Here is a 17,332-nt window from a genome sequence, read left to right as displayed (position 1 = left end):
TAGAGGCTCTGAATGTATTTCCATTATTTGGTCCTGGCCCCCGAGCAAATAATAGAATCAGCCACCAATTTTTGAGAGCCAAGTGTGTGCTAAATATATGTACTTCAAAAACATTACCTCACACAATTCTGATCAGTAGCTTTTTAAATTATCCTTACTCTGTAGACTAGAAAACATGCAAACATGTTAAGCACCTCCCCTCCCTGATAATCACTCATTTTTTAAGCGGCCAAGCTGGGACTGGAACACAAGAAGTTCTGTCTACATACAAAGTCAGAGCCCTTTGATTCTGTGACGTACGACCTTTCAAATGAGCACCTTTCCACACATAATCTAGAACAACAATGGCTGAAATTATGAAAACATCATTTGTGACTCATAGAAGGTGACTAGTATCAAGTGACTTTGATACTAAAACTGGAATTAAAATATTATTCCTGTTTACTTTTCATGGTTGATTTTATTACCTTCACAGACATCATTTAAGAAAGAATCTTTCTTGCAATTCTCCCTTTGAACGAAACCTAATATTTTATTTGTGTTTGATTCACCCTCGGTTTCTAGCAAAGAAATTTATAAACCAATGTTCTAGCTTTCAACTGTAGTGACAACAAACTTACAGTAAGGAAAGCACTTTAACTGTAGCCTATTACTGTGTTCCATGTATGTTGGTATTTTTTTATTCTATCTGATTCTTTTTTTTTTTTTTTCAAACGCTGGTCTTGATCAGTAAACTTGATTTCAAACTGAGAATAAGTCATATCCTATGTGTAGACACACAAACTCATATGCGTGTATAGTACCTATATATGCACTACAGCTTCTGGCTCCGAATTTAAATAAGTTTGGATGGGCTTAAAATTAAGCTCTTCTCATTAGTCTTTGTTATTTAGTGAGATTTAACTTCAGTCTATTTTTAACTCAAACTCTTTTGTCTCTTGAAAAATAGTGCCTGCTACTTTCTGACAGTTTGCTGAATGAATGAAGACATGGATAAGTGCTTTGGTAAATAATTTATTCTTGTATAAGGCATGAAGTACTCATGTTTAATTTTAGTTGTTAATTTTTCATCTTCTTACTTAATATTCTAACACTCTTAGAGGTAGGTGTGGGGACAAGAAGTTATAGGCACACAGGATTACAAGTTAGTGCCCACAGTGGCCAATCGACAGTAAGCATCTCAAACCTACAAATGGGGCTCCATCCCTCCCAGCACAACAGTCCCCAACATTTTCTCACCCCTGATGATATTTTCAGACACTGTAAATTCCCAGTTAAAGCAACTCTGACTTATAAAAGAGAACTGAACTCTTTCTCAGATGACGGTACTTTATCATTAGTAAGAGACCTGAGAACTGCCATTCTATGAGAAGATATTCCAGGGGCGCCTGGGTGGCACAGCGGTTAAGCGTCTGCCTTCGGCTCAGGGCGTGATCCCGCGTTATGGGTTCGAGCCCCACATCAGGCTCCTCCACTATGAGCCTGCTTCTTCCTCTCCCACTCCCCCTGCTTGTGTTCTCTCTCGCTAGCTGTCTCTCTCTCTCTGTCAAATAAATAAATAAAATCTTAAAAAAAAAAAAAGAAGAAGAAGATATTCCAGTCTCTCTCAAAGACCCATTCTAGTGCCTTCAATGTTGGAAATAAGTTTCAAATACATACAATTGTATTTTTGAGTTGTGGACTGAAGAAATTCAAATAAAAGAAATGACTTTTTGGTAACTGGTGGTTCAGGACACAGACACATTATAAGAACCGTAAATCCTCACATGGATTATCTTCTGATAAATCTGAACCACAAACCCAATCCCTCTAGCTGCTCAAATTCCACCAAGACTAACCTCCATTTTTAAAAAAATTTAATTCCAGTGTGGTTAACATAGTGTTATATTACTTTCAAGTGTACAATATAGTGATTGAACAATTCTATATATTACTCAGTGCTCACCAAGATAAGTATTCTCTTAATCCCCTTCACCTATTTCACCCATCCCCCCCACTTCCCCTCCGGAAACCATCTGTTCACTTTAGTTAAGAGTCTGTTTTTTGGTTTCTCACTTTTTCCCTCTGTTTTGTTTCTTAAACTACGCGTATGAGTGAAATCATACAGATTTTGTCTTTCTGACTGACTTATTTTGCTTAATGTTACACTCTCTAGATCCATCCATGTTGCTGCAAATGGGAAGATTTCATTCTTATTTATGGCTAAATAATATTCATATATATATATATATATATTCATATATACACACATACACACACAAACACCCCATCTTCTTTATCTGCTCATCTATCAATGGACACTTGGGCTGCTTCCATAATTTGTCTACTGTAAATAATGCTGCAATAAAGACAGGGGTGCATATGTCCTTTTGAATTAGTGTTCTCGTATTCTTTGGGTAAATACTCATTAGTGCTGTTACTGGATCATACGGTAATTCTATTCTTAATTTTTTGAGGAACGTGCATACTGTTTTCCACAGTGGCTGCACTAGTTTGCACTCCCACCAACAGTGCACAAGGGTTCCTTTTTCTCCACATCCTCGCCAACACTTGCTGTTTCTTAGAGATTCACCTCCCTTTTCAACCTCCCCAGCTAACCCCAGCTGCCCAATCACACACACTAAACCGGTTACCAGACATAGGAGATTGAGTCTGTTAAGTGTGTAACGGGTGCAGGGTGAGGGGACAGCACGAGCTATTCTAGTTTGTTACATGAATGATTTCTGCATTAACTGCTACTTGAATCACTCGTGCTGCTATTCCTGTTTATTTATTTTCCACCAATTAGAGGATTTAGATATCATTTTGAAATTGAAATTCCAATTCTCTTAAATATATTTCTTCAAGAAGCTCAATGTGCCCTTCGGAGGAGGAAAGCTGTTGCTTCTGTTACTGTTTTCTGCTGTAATGTGGTCCACAGCATCCGGGGACTCTGATCAGGGTTCAACAGGATCAGCAGCCACCTAAGCAAAGCTGCATACTGCTCTCGGCTGGTTTCCCTCTCTGCGAAATGGAGAGATTGCCAGCACCTACCTCACAGGATCAGTGAACAATGACGAGACACTCATTTCTTTAGCGCTCCCTCATTTCAATACTTGTCTCTTCAAGAGCAGAAAAACTAGTGGCAGCTCTGCATTCCTGGAGCCTGTTCAAAGACTTTTCTTCAGATTAGCTTCACCTTATTTTGGTTTCTCCAACCTCACAGAGCTTAATTTAATTTTGGAAAAACTTTCTCTTGGCAAGTTTTAGGTTGTGTCAACAAAGAAGGAAAACTTTATATCTGCCCAATTTCGCACTTGGGGGTATTGCAAAGACGTAAATTTGCTTCTGTTGAAGTGTGCAGCAAGAGAAAAGCTTCTGGTAAATGCTAATGGACAGCTGACAATACCAGCTCTGTAGTTTTGTTTGGTATATAGCTGAGCCTCGTGAAACTATCAGAGTGTATTCTCCAGGTATTTTTTTTTTATAATTTTAAGCCAATCAAATAATGCTAAAAACATGAGACTATCAGGTTACCTGCAGTCTCATTAAAAGTATCTCTGAAGAAAATAATTAGGCCCCAAAAGAAAGACATGAAATCAAATAAAAGCACAGATTACATGTTTGACAAGACAGCATAGTCTTCCATAGCTGAAGATACAGAAAAGGTCCCACCAAGTAGGAGAAAGACAGTATAGTGTCCAGTAAATGTGGGGGGGAAAAAAGAAGTAAAACACGAAATAAAGGATTTTACAGTATTAAGTAGAGGATCTACTAAGATTCTCAGAGGGGTCTCTAAGCATCCATTCCATACTTTAATCCTTTCTGTAACATTTCTTCTGGTTAACCACTCAGGGCTTTAAAATTGGCAGCAGTAAGGAAACCCCTTGCAGGGAAAGGTTTAGTAAACAATAATGTCCTGGAACCAGGTAAACACACTTCCTAGGAGCAGTGAAGAAAAATGATTAATGGCCACATTCATTATAATTTTTAATTTCTAAATCTAACTACTTTTTTTTTTAAGTTTGTTTTGAAACAATTTCCTATTTGTTTGCTTCCAGGAAACAGTAAGAATTTCTAGTAAGTTAAAAATGGGACATTTCCCTTGCTTTATTAGTATATGTATTCTATTTTTATGTTAGCAATTAGTCATAGTTATTAAACTAGTTTCATCAAAATGGCTATAGTGTAATAAATATTTAAAATCTAAGAAATTAAGGTACCAAATGCACATATAGCCTCCTGACATCAAAAAATACTACCAAAAATTATTCTTTCAGCATGGAACAGGAGAAAGTGCAACCCCAGCCTGATTTCTCAGGTAACTAGACCTGTGGCTGCTTACAATAACTGTTATTACTTAAACACAAAACCATACATGGCAGTTTGCTCATCAACTAGTCAACACTGGTTGGGCATCAATGCTATGTCAGGTTCTGTACCAGGTACTGGGTATATGCAAAGGTTAAAAAAATTCTCTCTCCACGGGCGCCTGGGTGGCACAGCGGTTAAGCGTCTGCCTTCGGCTCAGGGCGTGATCCCGGCGTTATGGGATCGAGCCCCCATATCAGGCTCCTCCGCCATGAGCCTGCTTCTTCCTCTCCCACTCCCCCTGCTTGTGTTCCCTCTCGCTGGCTGTCTCTATCTCTGTCAAATAAATAAAAATAAAATCTTTAAAAAAAAAAAAAATTCTCTCTCCACCCAAGAAGTTCAGCACCTAGTGGGATGGACAGAATGTTCACTGATGAACCAAGTGAAACATAGTGAAGTGCTATTGACTAGACATAAACCAAAACCCACAGTGGAAGCAGCTGACTCTGCCTGAAAGATGAGGAAGATACCACCCAAGTGGGGACAGAGGAACCAGGTTTTAAGGGGTAAAATGTCTGCCAGGTCAAGGAGAGAGGGAGGGACATTCTAGGCAAGGAGAGCCATTGAAAGGAACAAAGAAGAGGTTGCAAGTAACTAGGAAAACTAGTGAGGGGCAAAAAAGGGCCTGTAGACTTGGCATTAAAATTTTTTAATAAGGGGCACCTGGGTGGCTCAGTCGGTTAAGCGTCTGCCTGTGGCTCAGGTCATGGTCCCAGGGTCCTGGGATTGGGTCCCATGTCAGGCTCCTTGCTCAGTGGGGAGCCTGCTTCTCCCTCTCCCTCTGTCTGCTTCTCCCCCTGCTTGGGCTCTCTCTCTCTCTCTCAAATAAATGAATAAATAAAATCTTTAAAAAATGTAATAAAAGGCTGTACTGGATGGAGAGACATTAGTGGTATAGGATGTGGGCTAGTGGACACCTTTTATAAGAAACAGAGTGGAAGGAAAGAGGAAAACCCAGCTAATAACTTAAAAGGGAGTCTCCAAGAATCGGGCCTGGACATGGGCAGTTTGTGAACTCTGGCTCTGTTCTGGACCGTTTGCTGGAGGGAAGGTGAGGGATACCTCTGGGTCACACTAAGCACACACACTGAGCAGGAAGTGCTTCTCCCCAGAGCTGTTGTCCCCAACAGAATGAGCTTCTAGGACGCATACTGAAACTTGCAATGCAATAAATGAAAACCCACAGTGGCTCAGTGATTACTGAAGATCAGTATTTTCTGTCTGAACTAGGAATAAACTTTAAAGAGTACTTGCATTTTATAATGTTTTAAAATATATAACTTTAATTAGCCTCCTACATTTATCACATAAATGTTTTTCTAACCAAAGTTTGAAGATGAAAAGGAATTCTCAGTCACTGTGGCTATAGCACTTCGCTCAAAGCAGAAGGTGCCCCCCATGTGTCAGAGTGGAGGCGAGGAGGACCCCTGTGGCTAGTGCTGGTCCACCCCACCTCCTCCCTCCTGTGAAGGAAGCAGGGATCAAGGCTGCTCCTCTGATTCGGCTCTGACTCACGGCCCTGCGTGGAGCAGCCCAGTGATTTCACTCTTAACGTTAGGGGCCCTCAAGAGGTTTTGTTTTATTCTGAGTCAAATTTACTTTTCATATCTATTCAGAAGTGTGAAAATCATCCAGATCAAAACTTGAAATTCCACTTGAGTTATCTTTAAAGGGGGGAAGACCCACATCTTCCTGACTGCAGCTAGAGAGCAGGCTTGTTTGACTCTGTGGGGGAGACCTCTACAGAACAAAACTCAGTGGCAGGTGGGACACCCCAGCCAAGAGAAAGGCAAGCTGTGGGGCACTCTTGTCTCCAAGGCCTCGACCTTGTGCAGTGTCCTAGCTAACTGACCTCACCCGACCCTCAGAGGCAGCAGCTGCCTCCCACCGACCACCCCTGAATCTTCGCCCTCCCACATAACCACACAGCGCTGGGTGGCCCAGCCCAGGTTTGGCGATAAAACCTGCAAGAAAGCACCCTTGTAGGGCACATCTGAAGACAGCCTCCTCTAGAAAACTCAGAGAGAGAGAAAGTGTTACTTAATTTTAATCACAATCCCTATTTGAAAGAGTTCCCAGGCCTGGACAGAACAGCCAAGAGGAGTAATTCACAGCTAAATTCTGTGCTGGAGAGTCTTCTGAAAGGCTTCCCTTCGACCCCCAAAGAAAACTATTGAGAACTAAACTTCAAGAAATGTTTCCATTTCATTAGAACTAAAGTTTTCAAGAAAAGCTTTACCTTAAGATAAAACTGGTATTTAAAAATTGGCTCTAAAGAAATAGATTTGGATGAGGGCACAGATGAAAATCCAATAATCACATGCTAATAATCAAAGATGAACTATAATTGCCTGCTAATTACCATGGAAAACTACAGGATTAATAGTAACAACATAACTGACACTTCCCGATACAGGGAAAGATTACTGTGAATCGAAACTGAAGACAGAGACGGAATGAAGAGCAAATAGTCGGTTTCACAATTAACTACAAATTTGTATCAATAATGGTTCATTGGATGTGACTGTAAAGTAATGAGGCTTATTTGGATATGCCTGTGGAATCCCCGTCATTATTTTACAATCCACACCACCCACTGTGAAAGTGTAAAAACCACAGTCCTTATTTTGGAACATCTGCATTGTAAGGTAGTGAAGTAAGTCTTAATTCTGTTCGGAAGAGAGAAATTGTATGTGACTGTGCTTCAATTTATCTATCATAGCTTCTGGCTCTCATTCTATAAAGTTAATTTTAGTTGTTGAACCTCTTCTAACTTTCCTTCCCTCCTTGAAAGGAAACAAAGAGAAAAATATGCCTTCCCCAGAGAGTGGTTTTGGAATTATCCACTGTTTGAGGAAGCTTGCTGTGTAGTCCAGTTCATTTTGTCATTTGTGGTTCGTTTAAAATATTTTGTTAAGTGGCTCACACCGTGCAAAACTGGAGAACCCCACGGTGCAGAGTCATGGGTAAGTCCCACCTACTCTGTGTATAGATGGTGCCTCAGAATCACCACGCCCCTGGCTGAACACAGCCCCCGCCAACATGCACTTCCTGGCCACGTCCCTCCTCCTGAAACCCCTACCTAGGAGCAGGGCACCCATTTAGTTAGCAAGGCCGCACTTTTCTTCTGTGATCCTTTACTTCTCCTTTATCTCCAAAGCCAGTCATCACAAAGGATCTCTCAGTTCTAGAATGTATCTCTTGTTCCTGGGATAACTTTGTATCCTTTACAATGCACTCCTCTGGGTGCACTCCATCATTCACTTGGCTCCAACTGGTCTTCCCACTGCCCGTCTCTCCTGCCCTTCACCCTGTCCTCCACGTTGGCCTAGAGTCACATCTGTGCAGTACAGATATCATCCCACAACAGTGCTGCCAAAAATCTCAATGGTTATCCAAAGCTTCTGAATTCAAGTCCTGCAACTCATTACAGAGAAATGTCATTTCATTACAATATCCTATTTGCTTGTTATTTCTGCACATTCCCCTCCATCTGTCCTTAACAGCAATCTGGAAGACCGATGTCCAAATGGAATACACCCACTTGGATGAATGACAACACATAGATACAATTTTTATTATCCTTTTCTTACATGTTCTTGGATTTCTAAAATCCACTCGGTTCAACAATAGAAAACATGGATTAACTAAAAACAAGGTATGCATGCTACAGTTCAATATAAAAAAGTTCATACACACATTTGAATATCTGCCCAACAAAACTGCACAACAAGACTTTATGAAGCCAAGATAGTGTTAAAGCAGCCAAAGGAGAAAAACTCTGAGCTTAATCACCCTCAACATCTGTGATGTGGCTGTGGTGATGCTCCTGTATGAAGACCCCGAGATAGCATTTCCCAAACATTCCACCTGCAGGGCAGGTTTGCCACTGGAACACAGGTGGCATGAGTCAATGGCCCTCGAAGGCCTACAGCCTTCCAGGGCCTGGACCCCACATACCCTGCTGGGCTTGATTAGCCTCCACGGGAGGCCTGGAGTTTTAGCATGTACCACATGGAAACAGCTTTACTCAGGACTCCTTTCAGAAGCTGAAACCAGAAAATCCCATCTATGCTTCACATCTCTGTCACCCTACAATTCCCCTTTATTTTTTTTAAGATTTTATTTATTTATTTGAGAGAGAGACAGACAGTGACAGAGATAGCAAGAGAGAGCACAAGAGGGGAGGAGAGGGAGAAGCAGGCTCCCGCTGAGCAGGGAGCTTGACATGGGGCTCAATCCCAGGATCCTGGGATCATGACCTGAGCTGAAGGCAGATGCTTAACCGACTGAGCCACCCAGGTGCCCCTAATTTTTCAAGATTTGTTTATTTATTTTAGAGAGAAAGAAAGAGAGCACAAGCGGGAGGAACAGAGGAAGAGAGAGAGAGATTTCAAGCAGACTCTGTGTTCACCCCAGAGCCCGACACAGGGCTTGATCTCATGACCCAGAGATCACAACCTGAGCCGAAACCCAAGAACCCAATGCTTAGCCGACTGAGCCACCCAGGCATCCCTACAATTCCCCTTTAAAAAGCAAGTCCTTCCGAAGGGGCGCCTGGGTGGCACAGCGGTTAAGTGTCTGCCTTCGGCTCAGGGCGTGATCCCGGCATTACGGGATCGAGCCCCACATCAGGCCTCCTCCACTATGAGCCTGCTTCTTCCTCTCCCACTCCCCCTGTGTGTTCCCTCTCTCGCTGGCTGTCTCTCTGTCGAATAAATAAATAAAATCTTTAAAAAAAAAAAAAAAAGCACGCCCTTCCACAGCTACTAAACGCTTCTCTCTTATCTCCTCAACCCCATTTACTCAGGACTTCCTTCCTTCACCTTACCCTCTGTGTTAGTTCCATCAAGGAACAGTCTCACTAGTACATATAGCAGTTTCCACCCCCTCCCACTGTGCTAACAATTTCATCAGACTTGATAAAATGATCTGCCAATCTCATTTTGGTTCTTCTGCCTTGGTTCCTGTAGAAGCCTGTGCTGTCTCCTTGGCTTGCAGCACCCTCCCCCACCTTGTTCACCTCACGTGCTCTTGCCGCGCTCTTGCCGTCCTTTCAGAGGGGTCTCAGAAACACCTCCTCAGGGAAGCGCTCCTCCAAGACACCATTCACTGTGTGACATCTTAGCCACACATCATAAGCAGATTCGAGCAGTTTGAGGACAGGGCTCTGTCCTAATTACCTCTGAATTGCTAGTTCCTAACGAAGGTCTGGCCTGTTTGCTGAGTGAATATGGAGTAAGTTGGCCTTTCTGCAAGCTGGTGGGAACTAACATGGGACCAGCACTAACCCTGTGTCCTAACGAAGGTCTGGCCTGTTTGCTGAGTGAATATGGAGTAAGTTGGCCTTTCTGCAAGCTGTTGGGAACTAACATGGGACCAGCACTAACCCTGTGTCCTTAAAAGGGGACGTCCACAATCAGAGACGAGCAAACAACAGAAACAATCTAAGTGGCTCTTCCACACAGGAGGTCTGAGGTCTAATTGGCACAGGAACGCTCCTTGGGCTGCAGAATGTAAACTCATTTATGACCTGGAATAATTGTTGTTATTCAACGAGCTCACAAGAAAGAACTTGTGAGGCTTGGAGAACTCTGCTCGCATGCTTTGAAAAGCAGCAGGAGCCACTAGAGCCAAGGTCTGTTTGTTTTACTTTTATCAAGTAAGAACTAATTGCTAATGTTTCCTTCCCCCCCGCCACCTTCCCCCAAACAAAATAGTTTATGGCCTAATGTACAAGAACCACATATCTGAACTGGCTTTCAGAAATGTTAGAACTAGCAGCAACCAAGAGTCCCAACCCCCAAACTGCAAAACATTCTCAATGTCTGGAGAGGAAGGCACAGAGGCGAGAAGCAGGACGTCAGCGCAAGATCAGGTCACAGATGTCTGCAGTCACTCTACAAGCCATCAGGGCCTAGTGGGGCCAAGAACTACCTAGGGGTTGCCATATAAAGATGATGTACAGTGGAGCAAGGACAGAGAATAATAAAAAACAAGGAGTGCAAACTCAGGCATCTTGGGTTTCCATCCCACCGATACCACTTACCAGGTACATGACCTTGGGTAAAATTCTTTACCATTCACCACCTCAGTTTTTAAACAACAAAATGAGATGTTTTGAGGACAAAGGACAAAATATTTATGTATGTATAGAAAGAGCCTGGTGCCAGAAGACAAGGAACACATGGGAGGTATTATTAAGACACAGTTCACTCCTTCCAGAGCCCTGCCTTCTGTCAGTGTCATAAGAGTTTTATCCATGTGTTTGTTCATTCATTCACTCATTCACTCATTCATTCAGGAAATACTTATTGACAGCTCACTATGTCTCAGGCCCTGTGCTAAATCAGACAAGGGTCTGCCCTCATGGGCTTTACCTTCTAGTTGGAGGGTGGGTGCAATGAGACACAGAAACATCTATACATAAGTAACATGCAGGGTAGTGATAAATGCTCTGCAATATAATAAAGGTAGAGGGGCTGGAGAGTGATGAGGGTGTGCTGTCTAGGTAAGGCAAGAGGGAAGGTCGCTTTGATAAGGTGACAACAAGCAAAGACCTACAAAAAGTGAGGGAATAAACTACGTAATGTGTGAGTATCTGCCCCAGGAGAGCCGTGCCTGGTGTGACGCAGGAGCAGCCTCACCGTGAACTCCAATCAGGATACAAGGAAACTGCTAGCCAAGGCTCCACGTGCTCTGAGGAGCGGCCTCCTTCTCTGCACCCTAGGCCCTCAGGCTCCCGCTGCCCTTTGCACGGACCCACAGAAACGACTCCAGCAGAGACACTGAGGGTCCTCTCCCCATCTGGCAACCAGTACTGAGCAGCTACTCAGAGGATCAGCAGTATGTGGGAGATGAGGAGCAGGCCTGAAGAACAACCAACATTCTAATCCAAGTGAGACAAATGCAAGTTAGGAAAGATGTAGAATGTTCACAGCCATCACTGCAGGGTACAGGAGACAACAGAGCAGTTCTTCAGCATGACTGCTGAGGGGATACGGAATAAGAAAAGATATGAAGAAAGGTGAAAGCTCCACTGGGCTTTGCTTGGAGTGGAGGTAGAGAGGCAGAGAGCTGGAGGAGGGCTGGTTATCCCAGGAACCCTGAAAAACGAGAAGAAAGAATATGCACACTGCTAGACACAAACTGTGTTGTGCATGACCTGAGAAGCCGGAGGCTCCCCTAAGTCCACCCTCAGACTCCGAAGAACACAGGCTCTGAATCTCTGCTTTAGTGAAAGGGGCCCTATCTCAGTCTTAAATCCCAGCTTCAAGGTCACTGCCTAGAGGGCGCGGTTGAACTTGGTGACCACAGTGACTGGTGGAGATCTGGAAACTGCAACCTTGGAGCCCTGACTGTAAACTCCAGCTTCATGGAGGTTAAGAAAGGTAAAACATTTTAAAACGTTGGATTCTTCCTTTTTTTCTTTAGGCTACTAGAGGGTTCTCCACCCACACTGGCCACTACATGGCACATGCACCCTTCAGCCTCTCTTCACTGTCAGCAGGCAGGCTAACCTCCCTGGTGGAAGCAAGGTGGAGCCTTCACGAATGTTCTCAGCACCGCACTCCAGAGCTACCTGCTGACGGGGCACCACACACAGACGTACACACCATCCCAGCATCAGCTCCGCCTTTAGCTTGGAGATGGCGTTAACCATCCACTGGCAGAGGAACACATGGTTTGATTTTTTTTGTAAGTCTAGTAAAGGAAAGAATTATCTAAGATTTTTGCATATTTCCTCATCCTCTGTTGAGTAGCTGTCAGGTCGAGGTTGTGGTCAGAAAATCAATTTTCCATTTGAAGCTAAGGGACTGATTTAATACTCCTTGGGTTCGGCTTCAGGGCAGGTAGCCCGAGGAGCCACAAAGCTTCTTAGTAAAAGTCCTAAATCTCAAAGATAAATCATGTGCCTGCATGTGTGCACATGCATGTGTAAAGGGTTACAGAGAAAAGTCCTAAGACAGGCAAGAGGCAATAAAGAAGAGAGATGAGATTTGAAGTCCTGTGAGAGCTGAGAAATGATTCTGGTCTAAGAAAAGTAAATCTTATAACAATATCAAAGTTGAACCAACAGGTAAGCCAGTAAAATGTTTTTATTATTTGCCTTATTTGGACCTAGTCCATATTTCTATTTAATTGCTCCTCTCATTTTCTTGGGTAATAATTATAAGGCTAACTTTTCAAATAAAATAAAATTGTTCCTCTGCTCTACGCAGATCGGCTACAAAGCAGGTTAAGGCAAGTATCCCCAACTCCTTGTCCTAGTCAATCAATCTTGTAGTTTCCGTGTATGAGCTAGGTGAAGAAGACTGTCTTATCCTAGCTCTTGCACTAATCATCTGAGGATAAGTCCCTTGGAAAAGTGGGTCAGTGGGCCTCACTGGGCTTCAGTTTCCTGGTTTATTAGATAAATATGTTTGACTAGTTAATAGGAGGGGTGTGTGTGTGTGTGTGTGTGTGTGTGTGTGTTTACACACACAGGCATGCACTGGGGCAAGGAGGGGTGTAACCCTCTTGCAGGATAAACCAACAATCAGTTTCAATATGTTCTATTGTGAGTCTCTAACCCTAATGTGATCACTAACCTCTCTGCCATTGGTCAAGGGACCTTGGCAAGGGTGAGATGGAAGGTCTAAAAAATCCATCACTGCCGTGTGTAAGAAATCAAAACAATGGCTCAATAATACCTTCTGATACCCAACACAATGGAAACCTTTACTTTGTCTACACTCACTAGGTCTGCAGCCTCCTGGTCTGCAAAATGAGGTAAGAAAGCCCATAAATGAGAAATTACTTATTTCTTATAAAAACATCATATAAAGTGTTAAAATTACTTAGAAACACATATATTACTGTCAGTGTTTTTAAGTAATCTCTAGAAACTTAAGATTCGATCCCTGACTTCCCCTGTCTTACTGTATCCCGGCTGATTCCTGCAAACTGCATTTGCTAGGATCATGTACCCAGTGGCTTCAGGGTAAATATGGCCCTTCAGAAGCACTGGTGGGAGAGTGGGAGACAGGGAGAAAACAGGGCATTCCTTCTTCTCCTCCCTCTTGGCATTCTTTGAAAGCTGTGTCTGGCAGTGACTCCTCTGTGGTTCTTCCTCCTCTTGCAAAGCTGCTCTGTCTGTGGTCCCAGCTCCTGCTGGGGCAGCCCCCACTATGGTTCAAGCTCTTGCTGGGTGGCTCCCCCAACACCAACAACCTCCTCTCTCTGATCCTCCAGGCCTACAGCGAATAGCAGCAGACTCCTGCTGTTGCTCATCTCTGGACTGCCTCACAGTGCCTTCAGCCCTCCCCATCTTTGCAACAAATTCCCTCCATGGGACCACGTGGCATGGGCTCTGCCTTCCTGGCCTAACCCTGAGTCCCACCCAGGGGACTACTGGTCTCTAGAGAACAGACATCATGTTTAAGAATACACAGACTCCAGAAAATGCACTTGCCAGATCTGTTCCTCCTCTACTGCTGGAAAAGATTTCTCAAAGGTTTCATTTGCCAGACCACCTAGTACTATCAACAGCAGGCATGTGTGGAGCAGAAGGGAACCAGAGAGCCACTTTCCATTTGGCGACCCTCACAAGTGCCTTAGAGCCAAATGATCCTGGGGTTACTCATGTCACAGGGAGATAGGAGTTCATCTGGTCTGCCGGACTGGCCATTAGGCCCAAACACAGGAGGGCATGGAAACATGTTTTAGAAACTGGCATAGTCCTTGCAAATCCAAATGTATCACTATTATTCTATGAGTCACAGCTGGCTTCCATAGAACAAACAGTGCTTTGCACTCAGCTTAGCCTGATTTTGCTGTCTCCGCCTATTTGTACTAAATGTACTAACAAAGGAAAAGTGCCCAGACTAGTGCCTGGCACATCTTCCCAAGAGCTATGTGGGTCCTCGCTGTGAGTTGTGTGCTGAGCTCTCCTTGGCATCATGACAACATGTCAATTTACCAAAGAAAACACAGGAAGGCCAAGGTCAACTTACCAATGTCAAGGACCCTCTGCTTTGCCGTATGCTGCCGGGAGTGCCAGTACTTCCAGTATTTCAGCTGTTCGTCTCGGTTTTTGTCTTCACTGAAGACCACCATTACCACACTCTGCAGAGGGGAGAACCATACATCTTACTTTCTGTTTGGTGCCTCTGTTGCTTCACAGCCTCCCCTTCCGGCAGTTCTACCAGAGCTGTTTCTATAGGGTTGCTTTTCTTGCTTGACAAAAGCCCAAACAAGCTCAGCTGTACAGTTTTTGTTTAAAAATGGGCCTACTTAAAAAATACTTGATGAAAGAGAACAGTACACAGAAAAAAGAATCCTACATCACTTTTTTTTTTTTAAGTAGGCTCCACACGCAGCATGGAGCCTAATACGGAGCTTGAACTCATGACCCTGAGATCAAGAGTCAGACGTTTAACTGACTGAGCCACCCAGGAGCCCCCCCACATCATTTTTACTGTGAGTCATAAACAACCAAATTAACCAATTAACAGCACGTTTATTGTTTTGTGAGGTGAGTGGGAATACCAAAAAAAATTTTTTTTGTACTGAAAACAAACACATTTTTTAAATTTTGTATTCTTAAATGTAGAATTTGGCGCCATTTGTAAAGAAGCAAGCATCTGCTTCTAGCCTAATTAAGTGCCTCAGGGTGAAATACTGGAGTAATGAGAGAAATACTAAGGTAATGAGAGAAATACTACAATATGAGTTCGTACTGAGGATGTAAGCTACAGATATCTCACACACCAAAAGAGACAAGGTCAACTATTTTATTTATTTCAACACAATTTGGATGTACTTGCTTGAGAAACTAATTATATCTTGTAGAAATAAGAATCCCAAACCCATTTTGGTTCTAAATTAGAAAAACCCACATTAAACTAAATACACATTAACTGACTGTCACTTACGAGATGGAGAAGTTACCAACACAAACAAACCGCCCAAAATCCCTTTAACAGCAGTATCAGAGATACTGGCTCTCCCCTTCTTATTCCAAAACCAAAATATTTCTTAGACATTTTCTTACTATTCCAGAACATCTCATTGACTCTCATTCCTTAATAACTTCTCCTTTGTAGCATTTTACACGCTTGTAGTCATTTACTAATTATTTACGATTATTCAGTCAATGGCAATGTCTTCCCATTGACTTCAAACTCAAAGACAACAAGGACAGTAGCCCTGGTGCCTGACAAATTATAGATTCCATATACACGCTTGCAGTTGTACTGTCCATTCAAAATCTGGCTTCTTCCCAAAGTATGTGTGAACATTTGTTACACAAGAAAGCAGGTATCTGATAGGAACACTAGTTTAGAAATATATATCCATATTATTTGAATTCACAAGCAGCATGAACCTCAAAGGTACATGGAGAAATGACAAGAAGGGGAACCACTTCTGGGCTGGTGGAATTATGAGCTCCAAGCTCTTCATTCTTCTCTCTCCTGCTCCCTCAAACTTTGCCACTTACAGGTGTCCCCCTTACCCATGGTTTCAGTTACCCACAGTTGGTCAACCATAACCTAGAAGCAGATGAGTGCCTTCTGATCTATCACCCAAAGGTCAGTAGCAGACTAACATTATGGTCACAATGCCCACGTCATTCATGTCGCTTCATCTCACCACATAGGTATTTTATCATCTCAAATCATCACAAGAAGGAGGGTGAGTACAGTACAATAAGATATTTTGGAGGCCGAGATACCACAGTCACATAACTTTTATAACTGTTACAACTGTTCCATTTTACTATTGTTATTGTTAATCTCTTACTGTGCTAATGTAGAAGTTAAACTTTATCATAGAGATGTATGTAAAGGAAAAACCATAGCATATATATGGCTCGGTACCATCCATGGTTTCAGGCATTCATGGGCTGGGGGGGGCGGTCCTAGAATGTATTCCCCGCACATAAGGGGGCGGGGACTACTGTATATGTAAAAGTTCACTCCATGGTCTCCTGGTGTTTATTTCTTTCTGCTCCAAAATAAAAATAACAGGTAATTTTTTTTTCTAGCAGATGACTACCTTAGCCTAAGTAATGGAATATTCTGAGTCTGTAAATTTGTGTCTTCAGTGATTAAAAAAAAGGCAGTTTGAAAATGCTATTACCAAGCGTACATGCTTCAACTCAGAATGAAATGCTATTCTCCAAAATTAATGCGGGTAAGTTCCAAGTGCATCCCTCTTTCCTCCACATTGCTTGCTCTCCCAGAGCTGAGGAATAAGAAAGATCCCCTCTGAGAGACACCGTTCTAACTCTCCAAGTGTATTAGATTGAAGTCCTTAAGAGAGGAGGGCTCATTTTGGCCAAAATGAAACATATGAAAAGAAAACTTCCATAATAAATTATTTACATGATTTCAATGAAGCAGAATTCTTGGAAAAGTCTCTATACTCAAAACTACTGTCATGGCTTTAGAATGCAAACCATCCACCATCTTTTCAGGGTGCTGATAATGGTGTTGTTAAGAGGGTGTATATGAGTTATACACTTCCTTGTAATTTACAAGACTGTTTTTTAAAAAGTAAGTTTATCCAGAGTCTTCTTAACAGGCATCCACATGTGAGGGTACAGGGGTGTGAAGTCTAGCATATATATTCAGAGGGAGATCCCAGGCTAAAATGCCTCTGGCTTTTAGCCCTCCATGTGACTTAACACAGTGTACCTTAGTGGTTAAGAGAATAAATCCAGGAATCTGACTGCCTGGGATATATCCTGGTTCCCTCACATTTTAGCTGTGTAACCTTTACCAGTTACTAGCCTCTAAAAGGCCAAGTTTCCTCATCTACAATATTATAAAAATAGTGCCTATTTCACAGGGTTGTGTTGGTTTCAAACGAATTGCTAGATACATGGCACTTAGCATAGTGCCTGGCACAGAGAAGACATACCCAATAAATATTAGTTGTTATTTCGTGGCTCTTGTTATTGTTATTATTATGGCATCTCTCTGCCATTGTTATTATT

The 17,332-nt window shown here is 42.7% G+C and overlaps 1 protein-coding gene across 4 annotated transcripts in view; it reads right to left on the bottom strand.

The window, feature by feature from the left end:
- GRHL2 (grainyhead like transcription factor 2) overlaps nucleotides 1–17,332 on the bottom strand; it is a 155,842-nt gene that overhangs the window by 68,672 nt on the left and 69,838 nt on the right. For all 4 annotated transcript variants that reach the window (XM_019810127.2, XM_034668387.1, XM_019810124.2 and 1 more), the window contains exon 7: nucleotides 14,346–14,457. In XM_019810127.2, the coding sequence (XP_019665686.1) occupies nucleotides 14,346–14,457 (112 nt within the window). The remainder of the gene's footprint in view (nucleotides 1–14,345; nucleotides 14,458–17,332) is intronic.

This window comes from Ailuropoda melanoleuca, chromosome 9, assembly GCF_002007445.2.
Source record: "Ailuropoda melanoleuca isolate Jingjing chromosome 9, ASM200744v2, whole genome shotgun sequence".
Lineage (NCBI taxonomy): Eukaryota > Metazoa > Chordata > Mammalia > Carnivora > Ursidae > Ailuropoda > Ailuropoda melanoleuca.
This window is presented reverse-complemented; position numbering and strand designations above follow the sequence as displayed.